The sequence below is a fragment of the Lagenorhynchus albirostris genome, chromosome X (genome assembly GCF_949774975.1).
Source record: "Lagenorhynchus albirostris chromosome X, mLagAlb1.1, whole genome shotgun sequence".
NCBI classification, from domain to species: domain Eukaryota; kingdom Metazoa; phylum Chordata; class Mammalia; order Artiodactyla; family Delphinidae; genus Lagenorhynchus; species Lagenorhynchus albirostris.
In genome coordinates this window covers 63,792,195-63,819,622 of record NC_083116.1, presented here as the reverse complement: position 1 = coordinate 63,819,622, position 27,428 = coordinate 63,792,195, and the positions used below count along the sequence as shown (strand labels likewise).

At 36.5% G+C, this 27,428-nt stretch overlaps 2 protein-coding genes across 2 annotated transcripts in view; one reads left to right on the top strand and one right to left on the bottom strand.

Annotated features, from left to right (window-relative positions):
• Positions 1–27,428, bottom strand: part of BRWD3 (bromodomain and WD repeat domain containing 3) — a 120,032-nt gene that overhangs the window by 23,221 nt on the left and 69,383 nt on the right. The window contains exons 19-26 of the mRNA XM_060138136.1: positions 25,982–26,165; positions 22,483–22,576; positions 20,326–20,475; positions 17,549–17,625; positions 16,790–16,958; positions 15,809–15,922; positions 11,197–11,304; positions 8,444–8,568 (exon numbers count right to left, since the gene is read on the bottom strand). Coding sequence (XP_059994119.1) covers positions 8,444–8,568; positions 11,197–11,304; positions 15,809–15,922; positions 16,790–16,958; positions 17,549–17,625; positions 20,326–20,475; positions 22,483–22,576; positions 25,982–26,165 — 1,021 coding nt within the window. The remainder of the gene's footprint in view (positions 1–8,443; positions 8,569–11,196; positions 11,305–15,808; positions 15,923–16,789; positions 16,959–17,548; positions 17,626–20,325; positions 20,476–22,482; positions 22,577–25,981; positions 26,166–27,428) is intronic.
• LOC132513912 (tubulin alpha-1C chain-like) lies at positions 9,048–9,861 on the top strand. The gene is made up of 2 exons (XM_060138551.1): positions 9,048–9,476; positions 9,614–9,861. Exons 1-2 carry the CDS (start codon positions 9,126–9,128, stop codon positions 9,800–9,802), a joined length of 540 nt encoding a protein of 179 aa, XP_059994534.1. The 5' UTR covers positions 9,048–9,125; the 3' UTR covers positions 9,803–9,861.

Sequence of the window (27,428 nt, the reverse complement as noted above, 5' to 3'; positions counted from 1 at the left end):
TTCTCAGGGTATATGCCCAGTAGTGGGATTACGGGGTCATATGGTAGTACAATTTTTAGTATTTTAAGGAACCTCCATACTGTTATCCATAGTGTCTGTATCAATTTACATTCTCACCGCAGTGCAAGCGTGTTCCTTTTCTCCACACCCTCTCCAGCATTTATTGTTTCTAGATTTTTTGATGATGGCCATTCTGACTGGTGAGAGATGATATCTCATTGTAGTTTTGTATTTCCCTAATGATTAATGATGTTGAGCATTCTTTCATGGGTTTGTCGGCAATCTGTATATCTTCTGTGGAGAAATGTCTGTTGAAGCTTTCTGCCCATTTTTGGATTGCATTGTTTTTCTGTTATTGAGCTGCATGAGCTGCTTATAAATCTTGAAGATTACTCCTTTGTCAGTTGCATCATCTGCAAATATTTTCTCCCATTCTGAGGGTTGTCTTTTGGTCTTATTTATGGTTTCCTTTGTTGTGTAAAAGCTTTGAAGTTTCATTAGGTCCCATTTGTTTACTTTTGTTTTTATTTCCATTTCTCTAGGAGGTGGGTCAAAAAGGATCTTGCTGTGAGTTATGTCATAGAGTGTTCTGCTTATGTTTTCCTCTAAGAGTTAGAGAGTGTCTGGCCTTACATTTGAGTCTTCAATCCATTTTGAGTATATTTTTGTGTATGGTGTTAGGGAGTGTTTTACTTTCATACTTTTACATGTAACTGTACAGTTTTCTCAGTATCACTTATTGAAGAGGCTGTCTTTTCTCCACTAGTATATTCTTGCCTCCTTTATCAAAGATAAGGTGACCATATGTGCATGGGTTTATCTCTGGGCTTTCTATCCTGTTCCATTGATCTATATTTCTGTTTTTGTGCCAGTACCATACGGTCTTGATTACAGTAGCTTTGAAGTATAGTCTGAAGTCAGGTAGCCTGATTCCTCCAGCTCCGTTTTTCGTTCTCAAGATTGCTTTAGCTATTCGGGGTCGTTTGTGCTTCCATACAAATTGTGAAACTTTTTGTTCTAGTTCTGTGAAAAATGCCAGTGGTACTTTAATAGGGATTGCATTGAATCCGTAGATTGCTTGGGTAGTAGAGTCATTTTCACAATGTTGATTTTTCCAATTAAAGAACATGGTATATCTCTCCATCTATTTGTATCATCTTTCATTTCTTTCATCAGTGTCTTTTAATTTTCTACATACAGGGCTATTGTCTCCTTAGGTAGGTTTATTCCTAGATATTTTATTCTTTTTGTTGCTATGGTAAATGGGAGTGTTTTCTTAATTTCATTTTCATATTTTTCATCATTAGGGTACAGGAATGCCATAGATTTCTGTGCATTAATTTTGTATACTGCTACTTTACCAAATTCATTGATTAGTTCTAGTAGTTTTCCGGTAGCCTGTTTAGGATTCTCTATGTAGGGTATTATGTCATCTGCAAACAGTGACAGCTTTACTTCTTCTTTTCCAATTTGGATTCTTTTATTTCTTTTTCTTCTCTGATTGCTGTGGCTAAAACTTCCAAAACTATGTTGAATAATAGTGGTGAGAGTGGGCAACCTTGTCTTGTTCCTGATCTTAGTGGAAAAGGTTTCAGTTTTTTACCATTGTGGACGATGTTGGCTGTGGGTTTTTCATATATGGCCTTCATTATGGTGAGGAAAGTTTCCTCTATGCCTACTTTCTCCAGGGTTTTTATCATAAATTTGGTGGTGAATTTTGTCGAAAGCTTTCTCTGCATCTATTGAGAAGATCATATGGATTTTCTCCTTCAATTTGTTAATATGGTGTATCACATTGATTGATTTGTGTATATTGAGAATTCTTGCACTCCTGGAATAAATCCGACTTGATCATGGTGTATGATCCTTTTAATGTGCTGTTGGATTCTGTTTGCTAGTATTTTGTTGAGGATTTTTGCATCTATGTTCAACAGTGATATTGGCCTGTTCTTTTCTTTCTTTGTGACATCTTTGTCTGGTTTTGGTATCAGGGTGATGGTGGCTTCATAGAATGAGTTTGGGAGTGTTCCTCCCTCTGCTATATTTTGGAAGAGTTTGAGAAGGATAGGTGTTAGCTCTTCTCTAAATGTTTGATAGAATTTGCCTGTGAAGCCATCTGGTCCTGGGCTTGGGTTTGTTGGAAGATTTTTAATCACAGTTTCAATTTTAGTGCTTGTGATTGGTCTGTTCATATTTTCTATTTCTTCCTGGTTCCGTCTTGGCAGGTTGTGCATTTCTAAGAATTTGTCCATTTCTTCCAGGTTGTCCATTATATTGGCATAGAGTTGTTTGTAGTAATCTCACATGATCCTTTGTATTTGTGCAGTGTCAATTGTTACTTCTCCTTTTTCATTGCTAATTCTATGTCCTGCCACTCCCTTCTGGCTTGCAGAGTTTCTGCTGAAAGATCAGCTGTTATCCTTATGGGGATTCCCTTGTGTGTTATTTGTTGTTTTTCCTTTGCTGCTTTTAATATGTTTTCTTTGTATTTAATTTTTGATACTTTGATTAATATGTGTCTTGGCATGTTTCTCCTTGGATTTATCCTGTATGGGACTCTCTGTGCTTCTTGGACTTGATTGACTATTTCCTTTCCCATATTAGGGAAGTTTTCAACTGTAATCTCTTCAAATATTTTCTCAGTCTCTTTCGTTTTCTTTTCTTCTTCTGGGACCCCTATAATTCGAATATTGGTGCATTTAATGTTGTCCCACAGCTCTCTGAAACTGTCCTCAGTTCTTTTCATTGTTTTTTTCTTTATTCTGCTCTGCAGTAGTTATTTCCACTATTTTGTCTTCCAGGTCACTTATCCGTTCTTCTGTCTCAGTTATTCTGCTATTGATTCCTTCTAGAGTATTTTTAATTTCATTTATTTTGTTGTTCATCATTGCTTGTTTCATCTTTAGTTCTTCTAGGTCCTTGTTAAATGTTTCTTGCATTTTCTCTATTCTACTTCCAAGATTTTGGATATCTTTACTATCATTATTCTGAATTCTTTTTCAGGTAGACTGCCTATTTCCTCTTCATTTGTTAGGTCTGTTTTTTTTTTTACCTTGCTCCTTCATCTGCTGTGTTTTTCTGTCTTCTCATTTTGCTTATCTTACTGTGTTTGGGGTCTCCTTTTTGCAGGCTGTAGGTTCGTAGTTCCCGTTGTTTTTGGTGTCTGTCCCCAGTGGCTAAGTTTGGTTCAGTGGGTTGTGTAGGCTTCCTAGTGGAGGGGACTAGTGCCTATGCTCTCATGGATGTGGCTGTATCTAGTCTTTCTGGTGGGCTGGTCCACGTCCGGTGGTGTGTTTTGGGGTGTCTGTGGCCTTATTATGATTTTAGGCAGCCCCTCTGCTAATGGGTGGGGTTGTGTTCCTGTCCTGCTAGTTGTTTGGCATAGGGTGTCCAGACTGTGGCTTGCTGGTCGTTGAGTGAAGCTGGGTCTTGGTGTTGAGATTTAGATCTCTGGGAAATTTTCGCCATTTGATGTTACATGGAGTTGAGAGGTCTCTTGTGGACCAGTGTTCTGAAGTTGGCTCTCCCACCTCAGAGGCACAGCACTGAATCCTGGCTGGAGCACTAAGAGCCTTCATCCACATGGCTCAGAATAAAAGGGATAAAAAATAGAAAGAGGATAAAATAAAATAAAATAAAGTAAGATAAAAATTTTAAAAGTTATTAAAATAAAAATTATTAAGAGAAAAAAGTTTTAAGTAAAAAAAAAAAAAACAGAAAAACGGATGGACAGAACCCTAGGGCAAATGGTGAAAGCAAAGCTATACAGACAAAGTATCACAGAGAAGCATACACATACACACTCACAAAAAGAGGAAAAGGGGGAAAAATTATATATCTTGCTCCCAGAGTCCACCTCCTTAATTTGGGATGACTCGTTGTCTATTCAGGTATTCCACAGATGCAGGGTACATCAAGTTGATTGTGGAGATTTAATCCACTGTTCCTGAGGCTGCTGGGAGGGATTTCCCTTTCTCTTCTTTGTTCGCACAGCTCCTGGGGTTCAGCTTTGGATGTGGACTTGCCTCTGCATGTCGGTCGCCTGAGGGCGTCTGTTCTTCGCTCAGACAGGACGGGGTTAAAGGAGCAGCTGATTCGGGGGCTCTGGCTCACTCAGGCCGGGGGGAGGGAGGGGTATGGATGTGGGGCAAACCTGCAGAAGGAGAGGGTGGCATGACGTTGCAGCATCCTGAGGTGCGCCCTGTGTTCTCCCAGGGAAGTTGTCCCTGGATCACGGGACCCTGGCAGTAGCGGGCTGCACATCCTCCTGGGAGGGGAGGTGTGGATAGTGACCTGTGCTTGCACACAGGTTTCTTGGTGGCGGCAGCAGCAGCCTTAGCGTCTCATGCCCGTCTCTGGGGTCCGCACTGACAGCCGCAGCTTGCGCCCATCTCTGGAGCTCCTTTAAGCAGCACTCTTAATCCCCTCTCCTCGTGCACCAGGAAACAAAGAGGGAAGAAAAAGTCTCTTGCCTCTTCGGCAGGTCCAGACATTTTGCCGGACCCCCTCCCGGCTACCTGTGGTGCACTAATCCCATCAGGCTGTGTACACGCCGCCAACCCCAGTCCTCTCCCTGCGCTCCCACCGATGCCCGAGCCTCAGCTCCCAGCCCTGCCCGCCCCAGCGGGTGAGCAGACAAGCCTCTTGGGCTGGTGAGTGCTGGTCGGCACCAATCCTCTGTGCGGGAATCTCTCCGCTTTGCCCTCCGCACCCCTGTGGCTGCACTCTCCTCTGCGGCTCCAAAGCTCCCCCCCTCTGCCACCTGCAGTCTCCGCCCACGAGGGGGCTTCCTAGTGTGTGGAAACCTTTCCTCCTTCACAGCTCCCTCCCACTGGTGCAGGTCCCGTCCGTATTCTTTTGTCTCTGTTTATTCTTTTTTCTTTTGCCCTACCCATGTACGTGGGGAGTTTCTTGCCTTTTGGGAGGTCTGAAGTCTTATGCCATCGTTCAGTGGGTGTTCTATAGGAGCAGTTCCACATGTAGATGTATTTCTGATGTACCTGTGTGGAGCAAGGTGATCTCCGCATCTTACTCTTCCGCCATCTTACTCAACTTTCCCTTATGACATTATTTATATCACTAACTATATTATTTATTTATTTATTTATTTATTATGTATTTATTTTTGGCTGCCTTGGGTCTTTGTTGCTGCGTGTGGGCTTTCTCTAGTTGCGGTGAGCAGGGGCTACTCCTCAATGTGGTGTGCGGGTTTCTCATTGTTGTGGCCTTTCTTGTTGGGGAGCACAGGCTCTAGGCCCGTGGGCTTCAGTAGTTGTGGCATGCAGGTTCAGTAGTTGTGGCTCACGGGCTCTACAGTGCAGGGTCAGTAGTTGTGGCGCACGGGCTTAGTTGCTCCACGGCATGTGGGATCTTCCTGGGCCAGGGCTGGAACTCATGTCTCCTGCATTGGCAGGTGGATTCTTAACCACTGTGCCATCAGGGAAGCCCTATATCACTAGCTATATTATTTTTATCCTGTCTATTTTATAAGATTGTTGTTTCTTACATTACCCAGTTATGTAACCAGGTCTTCAACAAAACTAATGATGCTTCAATGTCTTGAGGCAATTGATCACATACATAGTTCCATATAAATTAATTGTAATAGCGCAACTCTAGATATGGGAAGAAGCAACAAGGGAGGATATTTCCTGGATTATAAGAGTCTAGTAAAACAAATGATGCTGAGCCTAATCCAGAAATAGCACATTGAGTGGCCTACCAACAAAGTCCTTGCTTGATCTAAGAATAAGCCTTCATAATGCCATGGGACAAATGGGTCATGACATTCTTCCCAAACCTTAGATGAATTTATGACCAACGGGGGTTACTGTAAACAGAAATATGTTGCCTGTGATTCCAGTTCTACAAGGATCAAGTCATTAGCCACTGTAGTTGCTGACCTACAGCACACCCTGAAAGGAATTCAAGATGAAACATTCTGTGTTTTGGATATATGGGCCCCTAGATAGTTAAGATGCATATGTAATGAAGAACTTCAGTGACCCCATATATAGAAAAGCACTAAAACCATTAACTGAGATATCGGATCCTTGTGACTAGCAATAACTAGCAGGATGTATGCTTGACAACAGGTATTTCCCAGCCCCCCAAAAATCATATATACGCTGGCTCATTCCCTCCTAACTCTTGAGAGCAGTTTGTCAGAGCTATCTTAGAGGCTGTCTCCTAGACTATAGTCCTCAGTGAGTCCCCAAATAAAACTGAAACCCACAACTCTAACACTGTACATTTTTCAGTTGATATATATATATATATATATATATATATATATAGAGAGAGAGAGAGAGAGAGAGAGAGAGACAGAGACAGAGACAGAGAGAGAGACAGAGAGAGAGGAAGGGGGAGAGAGAGAGAGAGAGAGAGAGAGAGAGCTATTAAGTAGAGAAACAAAGAAAGAATTATACAAAGCAAGAATTAAATATTAAACCTTGGTACTGGCACAAAAACAGAAAGATAGATCAATGGAACAGGATAGAAAGCCCAGAGATAAACCCATGCACATATGGACACCTTATCTTTGATAAAGGTGGCAGGAATGTACAGTGGAGAAAGGACATCCTCTTCAATAAGTAGTGCTGGGAAAACTGGACAGATACATGTAAAAGTATGAGATTAGATCACTCCCTAACACCATACACAAAAATAAGCTCAAAATGGATTAAAGACCTAAATGTAAGGCCAGAAACTATCAAACTCTTAGAGGAAAACATAGGCAGAACACTCTATGACATCAATCACAGCAAGATTCTTTCTGACCCACCTCCTACAGTAATGGAAATAAAAACAAAAATAAACAAATGGGACCTAATGAAACTTCAAAGCTTTTGCACAGCAAAGGAAACCATAAACAAGACCAAAAGACAACCCTCAGAATGGGAGAAAATATTTGCAAATGAAGCAACCGACAAAGGATTAATCTCCAAAATTTACAAGCAGCTCATGCAGCTCAATAACAAAAAAACAAACAACCCAATCCAAAAATGGGCAGAAGACCTAAATAGACATTTCTCCAAAGAAGATATACAGACTGCCAACAAACACATGAAAGAATGCTCAACATCATTAATCATTAGAGAAATGCAAATCAAAACTACTATGAGATATCATCTCACACCAGTCAGAATGGCCATCATCAAAAAATCTAGAAACAATAAATGCTGGAGAGGGTGTGGAGAAAAGGGAACACTCTTGCACTGCTGGTGGGAATGTGAATTGGTGCAGCCACTATGGAGAACAGTATGGAGGTTCCTTAAAAATCTACAAATAGAACTACCATATGACCCAGCAATCCCACTACTGGGCATATACCCTGAGAAAACCAAAATTCAAAAAGAGTCATGTACCAAAATGTTCATTGCAGCTCTATTTACAATAGGCTGGAGATGGAAACAACCTAAGTGCCCATCATCGGATGAATGGATAAAGAAGATGTGGCACATATATACAATGGAATATTACTCAGCAATAAAAGGAAACGAAATTGAGCTATTTGTAATGAGGTGGATAGATCTAGAGTCTGTCATACAGAGTGAAGTAAGTCAGAAAGAGAGAGACAAATACCGTATGCTAACACATATATATGGAATTTAAGAAAAAAAAATGTCATGAAGAACCTAGGGGTAAGGCAGGAATTAAGACACAGACCTACTAGAGAACAGACTTGAGGTTATGGGGAGGGGGGAAGGGTGAGCTGTGACAGGGCGACAGAGAGTCATGGACATATACACACTAACAAACGTAGTAAGGTAGATAGCTAGTGGGAAGCAGCCGCATGGCACAGGGATATCGGCTCGGTGCTTTGTGACAGCCTGGAGGGGTGGGATAGGGAGGGTGGGAGGGAGGGAGACGCAAGAGGGAAGACATATGGGAACATATGTATATGTATAAGTGATTCACTTTGTTATAAAGCAGAAACTAACACACCATTGTAAAGCAATTATACCCCAATAAAGAAGTTAAAAAAAAAAGAACTATTAGAAAGCTATGTCAGAAAAGTCTCTTCTGCAATATCTATTGTTCAATAGTAAGTAATCCTTTCAAAGTATTAATATGGGTTTTATTTTATATAGTTAAGATTCTAATATTGTTTAAATACTAATATTTTACTAGTTATGGTTTTATAACTAAGTCTGCATTTAGATACTTAATGATTTGTTAAATATGGTTTCATATTTCTGAATATGAAAATCTTTAATATTGATCATTTTTGTGTATACTTTTAATAAAACATGCAACATATATTATTAAAAAACATTAAACCTTGGTCCTTAAACTCTAAAGCCTGTAGTGCTGTCATGTTTTCTTTCCCATTAAGACTTGTACTCTGCAGAATACATCATAGGGATTAAAATACACACACACACACACACACACACACACACACACACACACACACACATGATCCAAGATAGATACTCACTTAATGGAAAAAGATTCTCCAGTCATTTTGCCTGAAATGGGGTCCAGAAATGCAAGCTTCAAGCAGCACAGTGTAGGTGGTCCAACCTCATATTTGATTCCTACAATCTTAACAAATTCTTGTTCCTATTCATGAGAATAACAATAAATTATTACTTTTAATATAAATAATTGCCTAACATTTGCATATTATTTCATTATTATTTGAACAATTTAAAAATTATCTGAAACAACTTTGTAAATCAACTATACTCCAATAAAACTTTAAAAATAAAAAAAATAAAAATTATCCTAATACCCACCAGATACTAGGCACTCCACTAAGTGTTAAAGAGGTAAGAAGACATGGCTCTTGACCCCTTAATAGCAATTTGTAGTGTAGTGCAGGGCTATAAACCAATGATAAACAGCAGAATCCCCTTGGGAACATTTTTAAAATTCATGTTCCTAAACCCTACTACTATGGAATTGAGTTCACTATGTCTGGGGTAGAGCTCAGTCATATATATTTTGAAAAAACTCCCCAGGTTTTTCTCTGGGGAGTTAAGAATTGCTCTGCTGGTTAAGAATCACTCCTCTTGTCACTACTTCTCTCCTGAACTCCTTGATAGTCTGTCAGTGGGAGATCTTTGTGGCCGTCTTCTCGCCTCCTCCAACCCCACAGAACCCTACAAGTCTCAGTCATGTGTGAGTGCATCTCCATCCATGTTGGCCAGGCTGGTGTCCAGATCAGCAATTTCTGCTGGGAGCTTTACTGCCTGGAACATGGCATCCAGCCTGATGACCAGATGCCAAGTGACAAGCCCATTGGGGGAGGAGATGACTCCTTCAACACCTTCTTCAGTGAGACAGGTGCTGGCAAGCATGTGCCCAGGACAGCGTCTGTAGACCTGGAACCCACAATCACTGATGAAGTTCACACTGGCACCTACCACCAGCTCTTCCACCCTGAGAAGATCGTCACAGGCAAGGAAGATGCTGCCAATAACTATTTCCATGGTCATTACACCATTGGCAAGGAGATCATTGACCTTGTCTTGGACCAAATTTGGAAACTGGCTGACCAGTGCACAGGCCTTCAGGGCTTCCTGGTTTTCCACAGCTTTGTTGGGGAACTGGTTCTGGGTTCACCTCCCTGCTGATGGAACGTCTCTCTGTCGACTATGGCAAGAAGGCTCACCTGGACCACAAGTTTGACCTGATGTATGTCAAGAGTGCCTTTGTTCACTGGTACGTGGGTGAGGGCATGGAGGAAAGAGAGTTTTCTGAGGCCTGTGAGGACATGGCTGCCCTTGAGAAGGAGTATGAGGAGGCTGGAGCGGATAGTGCTGAGGGAGAGGATGAGGGTAAAGCGTATTAACCTGTCTGCTGCAATTTTACACCCTTGTCTTGAGACTGTCTTATTTGTGTTCTGTGGAGCTGCCCATTGTGGCCCTATCTTGTCAATAAAAGTGATATTTCGATTTAAAAAAAGAAAATAATCACTCCTCTAGCAGAAATACAGTTTGTAAGTAGGCAGGTGGACATGTTATGTATATGTTTGGGAAAAGGACTTACATTTATGAGTGCCTACAATATTATTTTATAATACCATCCTTATACATTGTTATTAGTCACACTTAACAGATGACAAAACTGAGCCTCATGGGTACAGTGACTTGTTTCAAGTTATACACTAGTATATAGCAGAGCTGGGATTGAAATTCAGGTCTTATTCCAAAGCCCAGGCTCTTATACCACATATATGCTGCCTCCTAAAATTTCTTATAACCACAGGGTTAGAATTTAAAGTAGGAAATCATATGGTTTATTTATTCCTTTGATCCTAAAAAAAAAAAACAAGAACAAAAACCTCAATTTTCACCTGATTCAGAACAGATGGTAGCATTCCTGTTTCCCAGGAGATGATTATGTAAAGCTCACTTGATAAGAAATTTTAGCACCTTACAACCTTAATACAATTTTTATGTTTCAATTCTTTATTTAAATAAATATATACATTCTCTCTTGCATCCTTCCTTTTAAGCATCATTACACAACAACTCTTCATTTACCTGGAAAACTATCGTAAAATTGCCCTTTACTCTCTTGCTCTCAGAGTCGAAGAAACAAAATGACAAAAACAAATGTAAACCTAAGTAGAAATGATGGTGTATGTATCTCTGTGTTTCTTTGTCTGTATTTATATAAGTATGAATGAATGAATGAATATGATGTATTTACAGTGAGAAAATCCTTCTCTAAAAAATAAACATATCTGTTTTATTCAGTGACATGTAGCTACATAGGTACTATATCAAAAGAAATAATAAATAAAGCACCACAAAGTCATGAGTTTCTTCGGATTTATGATATTTACTATATCCTAAATTTGCCAGAATCTCAAGGGTGTTTGTGGTCCACACATGCAGTCACAGTTTATAGAGCTTCTAGAACGTTCAAAGATGCTGAGGAAAATATCCACACCATGGAACTACTGCTTTGCTCCAATTATATCAATAGAATGGTATACACTACAGGACCTGAAGCTTGAAGGAAATTAGGTCAAATAATCAAGACAACAGGTGGCATACAAATTTCGGGAACCATAAAATGTGACCCATAACACTCAGCTGTACAAGAGTATGGTACATCACTTTATCCTGGATGCACAATCAACAGTGAAATATCCAGAAACTGAGAATAAGCCTACAGGCTAATAACTTAATTCCCAAGATACTTCAATTGCATAGATTATTAATTTGGTGAACTTACCCTGAGATCCATTTTATTCCATGGCTGTTTTTGTAGGTTAACGCTGTATATTTTTGATTTTCTTACAGCCCGTATATAAGCTTCATGTCCTTGCCTAAAATATATAAGCTAAAAAAAAACATGAGGTATTAAACAGCAGCATCCCATTTAACACCACTATACTTCCCAATATATTCCTACAAATGTCCTCTTCTGTTTACAAAGAATATAAATAATCATAATTTTGAAAAAATTTATACAATAAAGGTACTTATAATCAAATAATGTTCATTCAGTACTCATGCCTATGTAGCCCTGTGCTAAATATTGCAAAATAAAAACACACACAGTCCTTCTTCTCCCTAGCACCTTCATAAATTTCTGAAGAAACAGACTAATGACAAATGTACACAAAAGTGGTCACATTTTAAAGTAATATATTTCAATCTGTAATTGACATTCTAAAGCATCAACATTTTAATAGCCTACACATTATATATATATATATATATATATATATATATATATTTCTAACCACAGGCTACTAAATACAGTAATTTCTAGACAGATTAAAATTTTTCTTTTGTAAGAAATAATATCAGAACTAGCATGGTATGGAAGGAAAATGAATCCAAGTGCTTGATAAAACTGTTCACCTCTTTAAGACAGCATTCACTACCATATTCTGATTCATTAAAAAAAGTTTCTTTCCCACAATAATTTTTTTTTGTCCTCATACCATACTGACAGGTTCAAATCACCTCGCAACCACAAAAATCTTAGCCTCCTTTAAGGCTCAGAATACTGAATCTGATTAAACAATCAGCAAACATTTCCAAAGTGAATGCCAACCCTGGATACAGCTTATTGTCCCAAGTCTGTGCCCACCAGGGTAGAACAATGCCAGTGCAAATGGCCTTGCAGTAATGTTCCCTAAATATCCCTGGGTGCACTCTGTACCTGAGAAGCTTAAGATCAGGTTGCAAGTAGAATATGTAAGTAATGCCACCCTTCTTGTACACGTAGCTTCTTCCAAACAGCAGGCCTACTTTGTAGGCGTTTTTCCCACTCTGCTTCCTTTATTTATTATTAATCCAAACACCCCACAATCATTACACAAAGGCAACCATAGGGACAGGGAAGAAGTCAGGAGACCTGACTGCTGTTGGTGCTACCCTTACAGGCCATGTGACTCTGGCCTTCGACATGCTCACCTGTCAAATGAAGAGGACACTCTGCTGGCAGAGGTGTTTGAAAGATTAATAACAATAACAAAAGACAGACAGACTAGCATGCCTCAGGTACTATCCTAAGTGCCCTACAAATATCCTTTAATTTAATCCTTCCCAGAGCCCTATAAGGTAGATACCTTTATCCCCACTGTACAGTTGATGAAACTAGGGCACAGAGAAGTAATTTGTCAAAATCTTATTAGGTTTCATGCACTCCAATGTCCATTGCAGCACTATTTACAATAGCCAGAAGCAACACTGAAGCAACCTAAATGTTCAACAGAGGAATGGATGAAGAAGGTGTGGTACATATATATAATGGAATATTACTCAGCCATAAAAAAAAATGAAATTGAGTTATTTGTAGTGAAGTGGATGGACCTAGAGTCAATAAAAAAGAACAAAGTAATGCCATTTGCAGCAACATGGATGGACCTAGATTTGTCATACTGAATGAAGTCAGAAAGGGAAAAACAAATATCATTATGATACCACTTATATGTGGAATCGAATAAAAAAGGGTACAAATGAACTTATTTACAAAATAGAAGTAGAGTCACGGATGTAGAAAACAAACTTATGGTTATCAGGGAATAAGGGGGAAAGGAATAAATTAGGAGATTGGGATTGACATATACCCACTACTATACATAAAATAGATAACTAATAAGAACCTTCTGTATAGCACAGGTAACTCTACTCAGTACTCTGTAATGGCATATATGGGAAAAGAATCAAAAAAGAAAAAAAGGGCTTCCCTGGTGGCGCAGTGGTTGAGAGTCCGCCTGCTGATGCAGGGGACACGGGTTCGTGCCCCGGTCCGGGAGGATCCCACATGCCGCGGAGCGGCTGGGCCCGTGAGCCATGGCCACTGGGCCTGCGCGTCCAGAGCCTGTGCTCCGCGACGGGAGAGGCCACAGCAGTGAGAGGCCCGCGTACCACAAAAAAAAAGAAAAAAAAAGAGTGGATATATGTATATGTATAACTGACTCACTTTGCTGTACATCTGAAACTAACACAACATTGTAAATCAACTATACTCCAATAAAAATTTTTAAAAAAAGAAAAAAAAACTTATGTTTCCTATAATATTTTTAAAGGGGTGGTAGAGATAAATAGAAGAAAGTAATGTAAAAAATACCATACTATGGAGATTTTAAAAATACACTGACATATTCTACCAATCAACACTAAGTCAGAATTTCTAATAGTTAAAAATACAAGTAAAATTTTTTTAAACGTTTAAATATTAGTATATAAACACAACTGTAGTGGTAAAAAAATGTCATTACCATGCTTACCAATAACATGATAAGCATGTTATTCAGATATCCTTTATTATATATTTATTCCTGTACTCAACAAATATTGATCAAATATATATGTACAAGGCACTGGGTTCTATGGTAAGACATCAAAATAAAATCCTTTCCCTCAAGGATATGGACAGACATGTAGATGTATGAGTATGATACAAGGCAGAATGTAGAATGTATCATAAGAGAGAAATAATTTAGATGGGAAAGCATATGAAGAAGGAGTGGCAAGCAAATGGTAAGTAGGGATAACATGCAAAAGAAGTTGGCATTTAAGTTAAACCTTGAAAAATGAGCATTTTGAGAGGCAATGACCTGTGGGTAGGGGTATTCCAGGCAAAATAATGAAGCCTTAACACTTAAAAGTAAAAAGTAATGCTGTCATTAACAGATTGATTATATAAAAGTATGTTTCTGCCTTTATGGGTTCTTTAACAACATTCTTTAATTCACGTATTTCACTGTCTGATTCACTTATACACCTTTTCCATTACCTGAACAACTGTCATTACCTAATACACATTAGTCTTGAAGCATATAATCATGCACTAAGTTTAACAAAATAAAGGGAAAGGTAAATATGGTCCTATAAAATAGAGAGGAGTCTCAGATCATAGAGTATACAGATCCTTATTCTGTTCTAAGATTTTTTTTTTAATATTTATTTGCTTATTTATTTATTTATTTTTGGCTGCATTGGGTCTTAGTTGCAGCACATGGGATCTTTTGCTGTGGCATGTAGGCTTCTCTCTAGTTGCAGCGCATGGGCTCTCTAGTTGTGGTGCACAGGCTCCAGAGCACATGAGCTCTGTAGTTGCGGCACACGGGCTCTCTAGTTTTGGCATGCAGGCTCCGTAGTTGTGGCAAGCAGGCTTAGTTGCCCCTTAGCATGCAGGATCTTAGTTCCCTGACCAGGGATTGAACCTGCGCTCCCTGCACTGGAAGGCGGATTCTTAACCACTGGACCACCAGGAAGTCCCCCTGTTCTAAGATTAATTCAAAATTATTTCTCTTAAGCCTCCATAAAAAAAGGCAATAAATACAAGAAATAGTGATTTTTGGATATACCCCTAAGAAAGCTCTTCTAAGTTTTTTCATACAGCATTCATCCAGAGCACGTTTTACTAAAATAACCAAACAAACGAGCATTGCTCAAAAGTCCGACACTTACAAGAAGACACACTTAGGAAAGGAAACATTTTAATAATATCAAAAGATATTATAATAATAAGTAATAGCTTAATTGTAAGGCTACTTGGTAGCTATCTCTGGTACAAAATATCTATAGAAGACAATTATAGAAAAGTTTGGTAAAATTTTTATTGGTTCCAAGACTTTTAGAACCATTTCCAAGGTTCTGCTCCTTCTTTATTATGATGATAATATTACATTCCTACTATGGGTCTTAAGTTGAAAACTGTGGGTAAGCATTTAATCATTCAAAAATGAATGATTAGTCAACATGTCAGAGACTATACAAGCCAACTAGGGCTCAAAATATAACAATGCTACCATAATTTTCATAAGAAAATCAAATAAAAATTTTTCACTGTATAGAATTTAAATCAATTTTTGACTGACCAATCATAAATATGGCTGTTATTCAATCATAGGTTCAGTAGGAAGGCCTTGTTTGTGAAATGACTTTCCCGTAAGCATTGAAAGGGGTGATCATCCTCTAGAATATTTTCTATCAGGTTGAGCATGGGCTTCTTTTAAAAAAACAAAAAAACAAAAAACAGTATTAGGACTTGATTAGGATTCAAAATACCACTCAATTCTACTATGTGGCAATTAAGATAAAAATAAAGACAATTATTTTCATGGCTTCACAAGCCAATCAATTTATCTCAATGTTCATTGAGCATCTACTATACTAAAGACTCTGTGTCAAGCCCTACAAAGGACACAAAAATTAGTAAGATTCAGTCACTGTCCACAATAAATATATAATTGAGCAGCACAGTTAAGATGGTGGACATATAACTATAACAGAATTGAGAATATGAATGGCCTAAGACTGATATTAAAGTGAGTACTCTTGAGGTTCCAAGAGAAAAACGTTATTTAACAGAAAACAATTACCTCGTCTCCCATCTGTGGGACAAACGGGGAACGTCGTGGTATGGTATCCAAGATCCACTGAGGGGCAAACCATTCTTCACTGGGCTCACCTGCCATAGAAACCAGTCCTCCTTTCTAAAATATAGTTCACAAACATATAAACTGTAAATATATGAACAATTGTAGAAAAAATAGCAGGTAGAAAATGTTAAAAACATCAGGTTATAATAAAACACAAAATATACAAACTTTACACATTTTCTTTTACCAATTAATTATGCATAACTTTTGTACCAATAAAACAATCAAGTGAGTAACATGTTCAATTTTGGCTGACAGATAATATGACACTATATACTATCTAAAACCCACAAATTTTACTCTTCATGTCCCTAGTATATCAAAGGAATTCAAATACAAGTAACACAATAACTTTTTGCCAATTAAATGATGACCATCAAGAAGATAATTCTGTCTACTAAAGCAAGAGGTTACAGAATGAATACAGAACCCATTTTTAAATTAATATTCAAGGAACTCCGTGGATTAGGTTTTTACATCATTCAAATGAAATTAGAGTGGGAAATAAAACCCCATCATTGGGATGAAATAAAAACATAAAGAAACAGAAGAAGCCCTACATGATTTATCATATCCTTCCATTTTACAAGTCAAAAATATATAGAAATTTATGACTGGTGATATGACAAGAATAATCCTTTTATACTACAGTGGCTTATTTAAAAACTCTACTACATTTTAACAAACAACTGTCAAAATGTTTTATTTAATGTTAACATAATAATGAAAATATTCTAGCCTCTACTTTTGACAACAGAAAAATTTCAAAATATCTTTACATCTTTTATACAATTTTACTTAGTTTCTCAGATGGAATATTATTTTTAGATAAAAGTGAAGTGTTACTGTTAAATATTCAAGTATCAAAGGAAAAACCAAAACCTCCCCCAAAAAAGAAAAACAACCTGTAAACTTACAAACCTTCTTTCTAGTCTGTTTAGGTTTCTTTTGCCGTTCTTCAAGTGACTTCAAATTCTCCTCCTCAGAGCTGCTGCATATTTTCCGTGTTGCCTGTCTCGTTTGCCTTTTTGGAGGTTGCAAATTTATTCCAGCATCTGCTGTCCAATCAGAATATTCACTTGATGAATCACTGTAAATAATACATAAGTTCAGAAAAGGAATAGTTTTGCCTCATGATTGAAAGATGATCATTTTGTAATCAAACAGCATTATAAATGACATGGTTTGATTTTGTTCTAACCAAAGATAAAAAAATATCAAATATAGAATTTTGATCATTACCTAAGTGATTTTAGTGAAATGCTTCTTGGATAAAGTATAATGCTTAGTTTCCCATAACAGGATTTAAAATTCAAAATTCCTGTCCAAATCACAAAAGCTTCTTTAAATAAAGATGTTCCTTATCCCTGGAAATGGTTAAATATAGTTGTTTTAAACCTGAAATAAATACACATAGCCTGCCAAGGTGTAGAATCTTGGATTTACAAAGAATCTTATTTTACAGATGGAACTATTTTAGGGAACTAAAGTCCATGATGACATGCGCAAAAAGATATTGGTAGAGCTAGGATAAAACAACAGGTCTCTGGGCTTCCAACCCAGTACTCTTTCTACTATAAAATACTATTTTAACTCTGGCTTTACCAAATTCCTACAAGAACATAATTTCACATTAAAACTGTCAAATGATTTTGACCAAATCAAAACCATTAAAACTACCTGGAGGAACTTTCACTTTGCCATTCAATAACAGGATCCTCTATAGAAGCATCACTTGTGCCAACTGTTTCATCTTCCTGCAACAAAGAGCCAGCAATTGAGATATATTGTTATTATTAACTAGCATATTATTAATTAGCATATATTACCTGTTTTATAACACTTTTTGTAGTCCCCCCTCCAAAGAAAAGTTCTAGTTAAAATGTATGTAATCATTTTTCTATATATACTTGTAACTCATAACTAAGCCTACCAAGTATTTAAAAATTTCTAGCATCTACTATCTTACTGATATGACACACCTTTTCTTATTTCAAAGACGCAATAGACTCCTTAAGAAATGCAAATATAACCCTCTTAAATTTTGTTAAAACCACTGTTTTCTTTTTTTAATTGAAGTATAGTTGATTTACAATGCTGTGTTAGTTTCATATATACAGCACAGTGATTTGGTTTTTGTTTGTTTTTCATTGGGGTACAGTTGCTTTACAATGTTGTGTTAGTTTCTGCTGTACAACAAAGTGAATCAACTATATGTATACATATAACCCCTCCCTCTTGATTCAGTTTTATATGTATATATATACATGAAAAAAATATATATGAATTTATATGAATATATATATTCTTTTTCAGATTCTTTTCCCTTATAGAAAGCCATTGTTTTAAAAAATACCTACACAAAAAAAGATAAAAATACCTATATGCCTCTACCAAGTTAATATAATTACTCTCCATAAAAAAGTTAATCATCTTTTTATTACGTAAGATCTCAAACGTATCAAAGTAGAGGAAATAGATAACATCCTTGTGTACACAATCTCCAGTTTAGACAATCTCACTGCCTAGCTTGTATATATACCCTTACCAACTGCCTCATACCTCAGGAATTATTGTGAAAAAAAAGCATTTCCACTATAAATATTTATTAAGATAAGGATTCTTTTTAAAAACATAACCACAACACAATCATTACATTAAAAAGATAACAATTCTTTTCTTTTTCTTTTTTAATAACAGCCTATTGAGATAGAACTCACATACCATAAACTTCACCACTTCAGAGTATACAGTTCAATGGTTTTTAGTATATTCAGAGCTGTTCAACCATCACCACTAATATTAGAACACTTTCATCACCCCAAAAGAATCCCTAAACCCATTAGCAAGGACCCCTCACTCCCCACTACCTCAAGCCCCTGGCAGCCACCAATCTACTTTTGGTCTTGGTACTCTTGTCAAAGTACCACATCCTTTGAACAACAAAATCTGTACCAAGTAATCTTCGTTTTTCTTCTCTCGTCTTCTTTTTCATGTATTTTTAATTTTCTTAACCATCTTAAATTGCTACGTTGCCCTGAATTTCTCCTTGCCTATCTGTCTTAGTGACACTCATGCAACAGGACTCTATAATCCATCTACATTCAATGTATTTTTGTTTTAATTCTTTTAAGTCCATGGCTCAGAGGCAATAGTTTTTTAAAAAAATTTTTATTGGAGTATAGTTGCTTTACAATGTTGTGCTAGCCTCTACTGTACAGCAAAGTGAACCAGCCATACACACACACACATCCCCTCTCCTCTGGATTTCCTTCCCATCCAGGTCACCACAGAGCACTGAGTAGAGTTCCCCATGCTATACAGTAGGTCCTCATTAGCCATCTATTCCATACATATCAATAGTGTTTATATGTCAATCCCAATCTCCCAATTCATCCCACCCCCCCTTCCCCCTTGTTATCCATACGTTTGTTCACTACGTCTGTCTCTATTCCTGCTTTGTAAATAAGACTGTCTATACCAATTTTTTCGGATTCCACATATATGTGTTAATATACAATATTTGTTTTTCTCTTTCTGACTTACTTCACTCTGTATGATAGTCTTGAATATGTGATCATTCTTTTCAGATCAAGATTTTCATGGGTGGGGGGAGAGAAGGAGGGATATCATTGATAAGAGTTAAAGAATTGTGAATGGTGGGAGAAGAATGAGGGTACCATACATTATCAATGCATAATTAAACCCTCATTATTCACTTAAATACTATAGTTATTAAGAGAACAAAAGGAAAGGACTGGAGAAGAGAGGAACATGAGGAAAAGAACTGCTATAGTTTTTATTTCATTACCATGAAAAAGGTAGGTCTGAAAAAAATCATCACTCAGTAATCTCCATGACTGGTAAAGTCAACAATAACAGAAAACATGTATATTATGATTACACAGTCAACAAGTTCTGGAACTGTATAACTAGTTATCACAGTTAATATTCCACTTCTTTCCATTTCTAGGCAGATTTGCTCTCACTCTCTTTTCTTACTGTCCCAAAGCCAAACTTTTCCTGGCATGTTTGATACCCTCAACCAAGATAATATCTTGGGTACAAATAAGAGAAGATATCTAAAGGAGTTCAATATAATGCTCGAATTTGCCTATTAAATGCCTTATTAATAAATAATACTCATAAGATCATCATTAAAATAATTTTCTATTAAATTGACCCTTAAAAGTAAACCCAAAGTTTATCAAATTGTTACTTCTTTCGTGATATGTCGATTTTCAGCCTTTCATAGAAAAAAAGAACTTTGAAAAGGAATCTAGGTATCAGATATGCCTTAACTTCTTTGTGATTTTACAAGGTCTCGAATATTGACCTCATTGATAGTCTCATGTTATTAAACCTAGTTGAAAAATTTTAAAAAAAGTAAACCCAAAGTGATGACACTAACTGGGAAACAAAAAATTACATTGAGTAAATAATAGCAGATATCTAACCTCTGAGGAGCTATCTGAGTCTTCCTGTACACCTGAATTTTGACATGATGCTTGTGAATTATGCTCTATGTTGGATCGTGTTTGGTAAGTATGCTGACGTTTGCGTTGTGTCCTTCGTAAAGACCGCCCACAGCTAGGCGGATAATCATTCTATAAAACAGAAGGAAAATAAATTTTAAAAAATGAAAGCCTCAGTGAATATACACAAAAGAACACATATAAAGAGAATCAATTGGGCTTGATTTGGAGTGAGGGTGGAGGTAAGAGATAGGAATAAATTTCCTAAAAGAAAACCCAAGATACATTTTTATACTATGTTTTTACATAAAAAAATATACTTCTTCTTTTTTTTTTTTTTTTTTTGTGGTACATGGGCCTCTCACTGTTGTGGTCTCTCCCATTGTGGAGCACAGGCTCCGGACGTGCAGGCTCAGTGGCCATGGCTCACGGGCCCAGCCGCTCCGCGGCATGTGGGGTCTTCCCAGACCGGGGCACGAACCTGTGTCCCCTGCATCGGCAGGTGGACTCTCAACCACTGCGCCACCAGGGAAGCCCCAAAATATACTTCATTTTTATATATTTAACCCACTTCCATTAATACTGATTACTTTCTGTATTTTGAAAACTTTGTGATCAAATTAAAGACAGTGCTGAAATTCTAAGCTGCAAGAATCTGCCCACTCAGAATTTACATATACCATATTATCTACAATTTATTACAGGATGAAGCAAGATATCTATATCATATGTATGTGTATATATAATTCTTAATATAACATGTATTTCTTTAGTTCTATAAAAAACTACATTTAGTAAACGAGTCAAAATAAAAATTTAATTTTTAATAACAAAAATGTAAAGTAAAAACTGTTTTATTCTACCCTTTACAAGTATAAAATATTATTACTGATATACCATATGTCAAAACTATAACCCTAATATGTCATCAGGAGTAAACAAGCTTAAAGGTCTTCTAAATCAGTATCAAGGGCCAGTTTCTTATCTTACATGTAAATGTTTCTCATTTTCAATATAAATAAAAATGTTTACAGATCCAACTACCCTGTTTATTAGTCTCAGACAAGTCTGATGTTTGACAAATCAGCTTAGCAGGAAAAAAGAATATAAATCATGGATGTGAGTCATTCAAAATCTCTAAGAAAATAATCTTATCAGAGAACATCATATAAGCTAATAAAATCTGAATAGAAATTAAGAAAGTGGGTATCAAAATGATGTAAGAATATTTAGAGATATTCATATAATAATTACCTGAAATTGTATTTATCAATACTGAAAAGACACTTAAAATTCAGTACCCATTGCTTATATTTCCTTAATAAGATTAAAATCAACCTAGACTTTCCAATTTACCATACTCTTCAGGAGTTATAGTTGTTAGTTCCGAGAACAAAACTATATTCTTATGTCACTAGTTTGTTCAACCTCAGAGTACTAGTAAGGGGCTTAACATGCACCTAATGGAGTACAGGGATCTTATTTCCTGATTACCAGTTTCTACTGGGAATATGAATCTTCCTAATGTATATAGAACAGATTTTGCTCCTGTCTAATTAGGTAGGCCAGGAGTAAGCCTAGGGCAGGGGTCAGCAAACTTTTTCTGTAAAGGGGCAGAGTACAAATATTTTGGCTTTGCAGGTCATATGATCTCTGTGGCAACTACTCAACTCCATATAGCATGAAAGCAATCATAGACAATATATAAATGAATAGGTATGGCTGTGCTCCAATAAAACTTTATTAATAGGAATAGGCAGTAGACCAGATTTAGTCCATGGGCAGTTTGCCAACCTCTGGCCTAGGGTATCTGAACATTTGTTTTACATTGTGATTAGTGATACAGCATTAATTTTAAAGTTCTACTTTAACCATATGAAAATGGTATTTTAATACAAATGTCTTATACCTACAATGACCACATATCCTAGATTTGGGGGGATAGTTCTAACTTTGTGTAATTTTATCCTTATTAATAATAACCACATATCTCCATTTGGGGTTTTAAAAAAATAGTTTCCCTATATACAGACACCTATCAAAATAATCCCTTAATACATAACTTCCACCTTTCAAAAACCTGGTACCTGCAAATATTTACAAATAGTGTATTGCAAAGTACTGTAAAGCTAAACTTACCCTTTGGGTAGCATAAGATGGCTTTTTCTTCTTTTCGACTGTATAAAGACTGATTTCTATGTCACCTTTAGCAGTTCGACATTCTTCCTGAACCCTAATAACATATCAAAGGTCAAAGTAACAGAAAATCATCAAAGAGCAAACCAATGGTTTATTTATTATTAGAGAAATGCAAATCAAAACTACAATGAGGTATCACCTCACACCAGTTAGAATGGGCATCGTCAGAAAATCTACAAACAACAAATGCTGGAGAGGGTGTGGAGAAAAGGGAACCCTCTTGCACTGTTGGTGGGAATGTAAATTGATACAGTCACTATGGAGAACACTATGGAGGTTCCTTAATAAAATAAAAATAGAATTACCATATGATCCAGCAATCCCACTACTGGGCATATACCCAGAGAAAACCATAATTCAAAAAGACACATGCACTCCAATGTTCATTGCAGCACTATTTACAATATCCAGGTCATGGAAGCAACCTAAATGCCCATCGACAGACAAATGGATAAAGAAGATGTGGTACATATATACAATGGAATATTATTCAGCTATAAAAAGGAATGAAATTGGGTCATTTGTTGAGACATGGATGGATCTAGAGACTGTCATACAGAGTGAAATAAGTCAGAAAGAGAAAAACAAATATCGTATATTAACGCATATATGTGGAACCTAGAAAAATGGTACAGATGAACTGGTTTGCAGGGCAGAAATTGAGACACAGATGTAGAGAACAAACGTATGGACACCAAAGGGGGAAAGCGGCGGGGGTGGTGGGGGTGGGGGTGTGATGAATTGGGAGATTGGGATTGACATGTATACAGTGATGTGTATAAAATTGATGACTAATAAGAACTTCCTGTATAAAAAAATAAAATAAAATTCAAAAATTCAAAATAAATAGATAACAAAAATACTTCTAAATATAAAATTGGACATTTAAACCATTTTAGGTATGTAACTCAGTGGTATTAATAACATTTACAATGTTGTGTAACCATCATCACTATTTCTAAAACTTTTTCATCACTCCAAACATAAACTTTGTAACCATTAAGCAATAACTCTTTATTTCTCCTTTCACCAGCCCCTGCTAACCTCTAATCTACTTTATGTCTCTATGAATTTGCCTACTCTAGATATTTCATGTAAGTGGAATTATACACTATTTGCCCTTTTGTGTCTGGCTGATTTCACTAAGCATTATGTTTTCCATGTTTATCCATGTTATAGCAAGTATCAGAAGTTTTTATGGCTGAATTATATTCCAGTGTATGTATATATCACACTTTACTTATCCATTCATCTGTTGACAGACACTTGGATTGTTTCTACAATTCAGCTATTATGAAATAATGCTACAATATACATTGGCATACAAGTATCTGAGTCCCTGTTTTCAATTCTACTTCTAACGTTTTGAACAGAGAATTATTTCATATTGTTCTACTGCCAGGGGGTAGCATTCAGTTCATATATTAGCTATGTCTCCCTTTTCTTATTACTGCTAAAGAAAGAAAAGGTGAAACCAAATTAATTTTGCTACTTGTTGGCTCAGCTGGTAAAAAGGTTTTGCTAGGAAGATATCATGATTTGAATGGATTTCTATGTTCTCTGTCAATGTCCTTTCTGTTTTCCAAATCTATTTCTAGTTGCTGTGCATTATCTGGAGTCAATATTACAGTAAATGTTAAGGTTTACAAATAAGGATAGGGATTCTAAGTTTGAAATTCATCCTAATGAAATCCTTTCATCCAAAGAAGTCTACTTAAATGATATTTCTAAATATATGCTAAGCACTGGGTCTACTACATACCTATACTGCACTCCCAAACTGCTCCAATTCTGAGTTTCCTCAGAACAACTGTTGAATATTGGGTCCATGTATCACTGACATATTTAATCACATATGGCCTCATGTTCTTACTTAATAGTATTTTTTCATATCTTCTAACCTAGACTATAAATTCAAAGAAGACAGAGATTATGTTTTTTCATTTTTCAGTATTCCCCAAAACATTTACCACAAAGCTAAGCAAATTTAAGATAATCTTTAAATAGTTGTTATGGAACGAACTAATGAAATAATGTGGAAAAACTAATGCATGGCTCAGCTAAATTAAAGAAAAACACCTTAGTTATTAGCCTAACAGAGTACATTTTATTTTATTTTATTTTATTTTATTTTATTTTTTAGTACATTTTATTTTTTAACATCTTTATTGGAGTATAATTGCTTTACAACGGTGTGTTGGTTTCTGCTTTATAACAAAGTGAATCAGCTATATGTATACATATATCACCATATCTCCTCCCTCTGGTGTCTCCCTCCCACCCTCCCTATCCCACCCCTCTAGGTGGTCACAAAGCACAAGCTGATCTCCCTGTGCTATGCGGCTGCTTCCCACTAGCTATCTATTTTACATTTGGTACTGTATATAAGTTGATGCCACTCTCTCACTTCGTCCCAGCTTACCCTTCTCCCTCCCCATGTCAAGTCCATTCTCCACATCTGTGTCTTTACTCCTGTCTTGGCCCTAGGTTCTTCAGAACCATTTTTGGTTTTTTTTTAGATTCCATATATATGTGTTAACATATGGTATTTGTTTTTCTCTTTCTGACTTACTTCACTCTGTATGACAGACTCTAGGTCCATCCACCTCACTACAAATAACTCAATTTTGTTTCTTTTTATGGTTGAGTAATATTCCATTGTATATATGTGCCACATCTTCTTCATCCATTCATCTGTCGATGGACACTTAGGTTGCTTCCATGTCCTGGCTACTGTAAATAGTGCTGCAATGAACATTGTGGTACATGACTCTTTTTGAATTATGGTTTTCTCAGGGTATATGCCCAGTAGTGGGATTGCTGGGTCGTATGGTAGCTTTATTTTTAGTTTTTTAAGGAAACTCCATACTGTTCTCAATAGTGGCTGTATCAATTTACATTCCCACCAACAGTGCAAGAGGGTTCCCTTTTCTCCACACTCTCTCCAGCATTTATTGTTTGTAGATTTTTTGATGATGGCCATTCTAACTGGTGGGAGATGATACCTCACTGAAGTTTTGATTTGCATTTCTCTACCTCACTGAAGTTTTGATTTGCATTTCTCTAATGATTAGTGATGTTGAGCATTCTTTCATGTGTTTCTTGGCAATCTGTATATCTTCTTTGGGCAAATGTCTATTTAGGTCTTCTGACCATTTTTGGATTGGGTTGTTTGTTTTTTTGATATTTAGCTGCATGAGCTGCTTGTAAATTTTGGAGATTAATCCTTTGTCAGTTCCATCATTTGCAAATATTTTCTCCCATTCTGAGGGTTGTCTTTTGGTCTTGTTTATGGTTTCCTTTGCTGTGCAAAAGCTTTTAAGTTTCATTAGGTCCCATTTGTTTATTTTTGTTTTTATTTCCATTTCTCTAGGAGGTGGGTCAAAAAGAGTACATTTTAATTTACTTACTCAAAAAGAATGTTACCATACTGACTCACCTACTAACTCCATTATTTAGTTCATTGACCACCACTCTTCTGCTCCATGCCATGAGATCTCTTTCAGTGGCCATCTGGCTTCTAGGAGCATTGTTATGCATTTGTCGGACACCTTCAATTTGACCACTACGTCGGAGTCCAATGTTTGGGGAAGAAGATATGTCCATATTTGGATTTCTCAGAGCTAAAACAAAAACAAAGGAAGGCACCACTCTCTCAGCAAAGGCACCAAACTTTTCCAGATTAGAGCTCTAAATAAAATAGGAGATTCAAAGACAGTACTGCTGGACAATATTGCTATCCCTTTTTTATACATTTTCTGTACCCCCTTTATGGTTTTTACAGTCTTATAGATAAAGCAGGCACTCAATAAATGTTTACTGTCTCTATAGCTCTTTTAATTTTTTCCAGAGGACTTTCACATCTGTCATCTACTAAATGCTCAGTAAATACAAAAGGTGTATTTAACATATTTGGTAGATTCACAAATGTTATTAGTACTAGTTCAGAAAGCAGCTTTTTAATCTAAATTCTACCTTTATTTAGCCCATTAAAAGGTTTTTGAATAGAACTCCAATAAAGCTTTCAAAAATAGTACGAAAAAAATATTAAAAAAATTTTAAACTATCAAAATTTCATTTTCAAAATTGATAAGGAGTGAAAGAAAGGGGAAATAAGCAATAGAAATTTTACTTTTGTTTTTAATCCTCCAGTAAGGTCCCTGTTTATTTTTGTTGTAATTGCAAATAAAACAAAAGTGGAAACTGAAACATTGAACTGTTAAAATAAGCACCAGGAAAAAAAAAACAAAAACAAATGAACATTGCAAAGAGAAGTCATTGGGGTCCCTTTGACTAACAGCATTTCAAATCTAACCACAGAAACCTAGCATTGAAATTACTGACCTCTAAATCAGGGTTCTAAGCAATTTTTATGTCTTAGGAACAAAAGGCCTGGATATATAAGATTATCAGCCCACTTCTTATCTTGTTCCAGGTTAAGGAAAGCTTATCTGAGCTAGGTGCTCCAAATGACATGAACAAAGAATGTTTTTATTTTAATTTTATGGGATACTAAAGAAATCAGGAAATGAGTAAAAGATCCTGTGAATCACCTCAAATTTAAATCACCTTATTCATTTCTGTGGACTCCAAAATGTCACAGTACCCAAATAAATGACCTCACTTATGTAAATATAAAAAGAAACACATTTGCCAAAATCCCATACGAGGACTGCATTTTAAACAGAACTAATAGTTCTTGATAAAAGTAAAACTGACATAGGCTAAGATTATATAAAACTCAGATGCATAGACACACTTCATGTAAAGTGAAGGAAGACATACAATAGATTGGAATAATACTGGTAATTAGAATCAAACTTGTCAAAGTCAATTAAGAAGTTGTATCTGGGGCTTCCCTAGTGGTGCAGTGGTTGAGAGTCCGT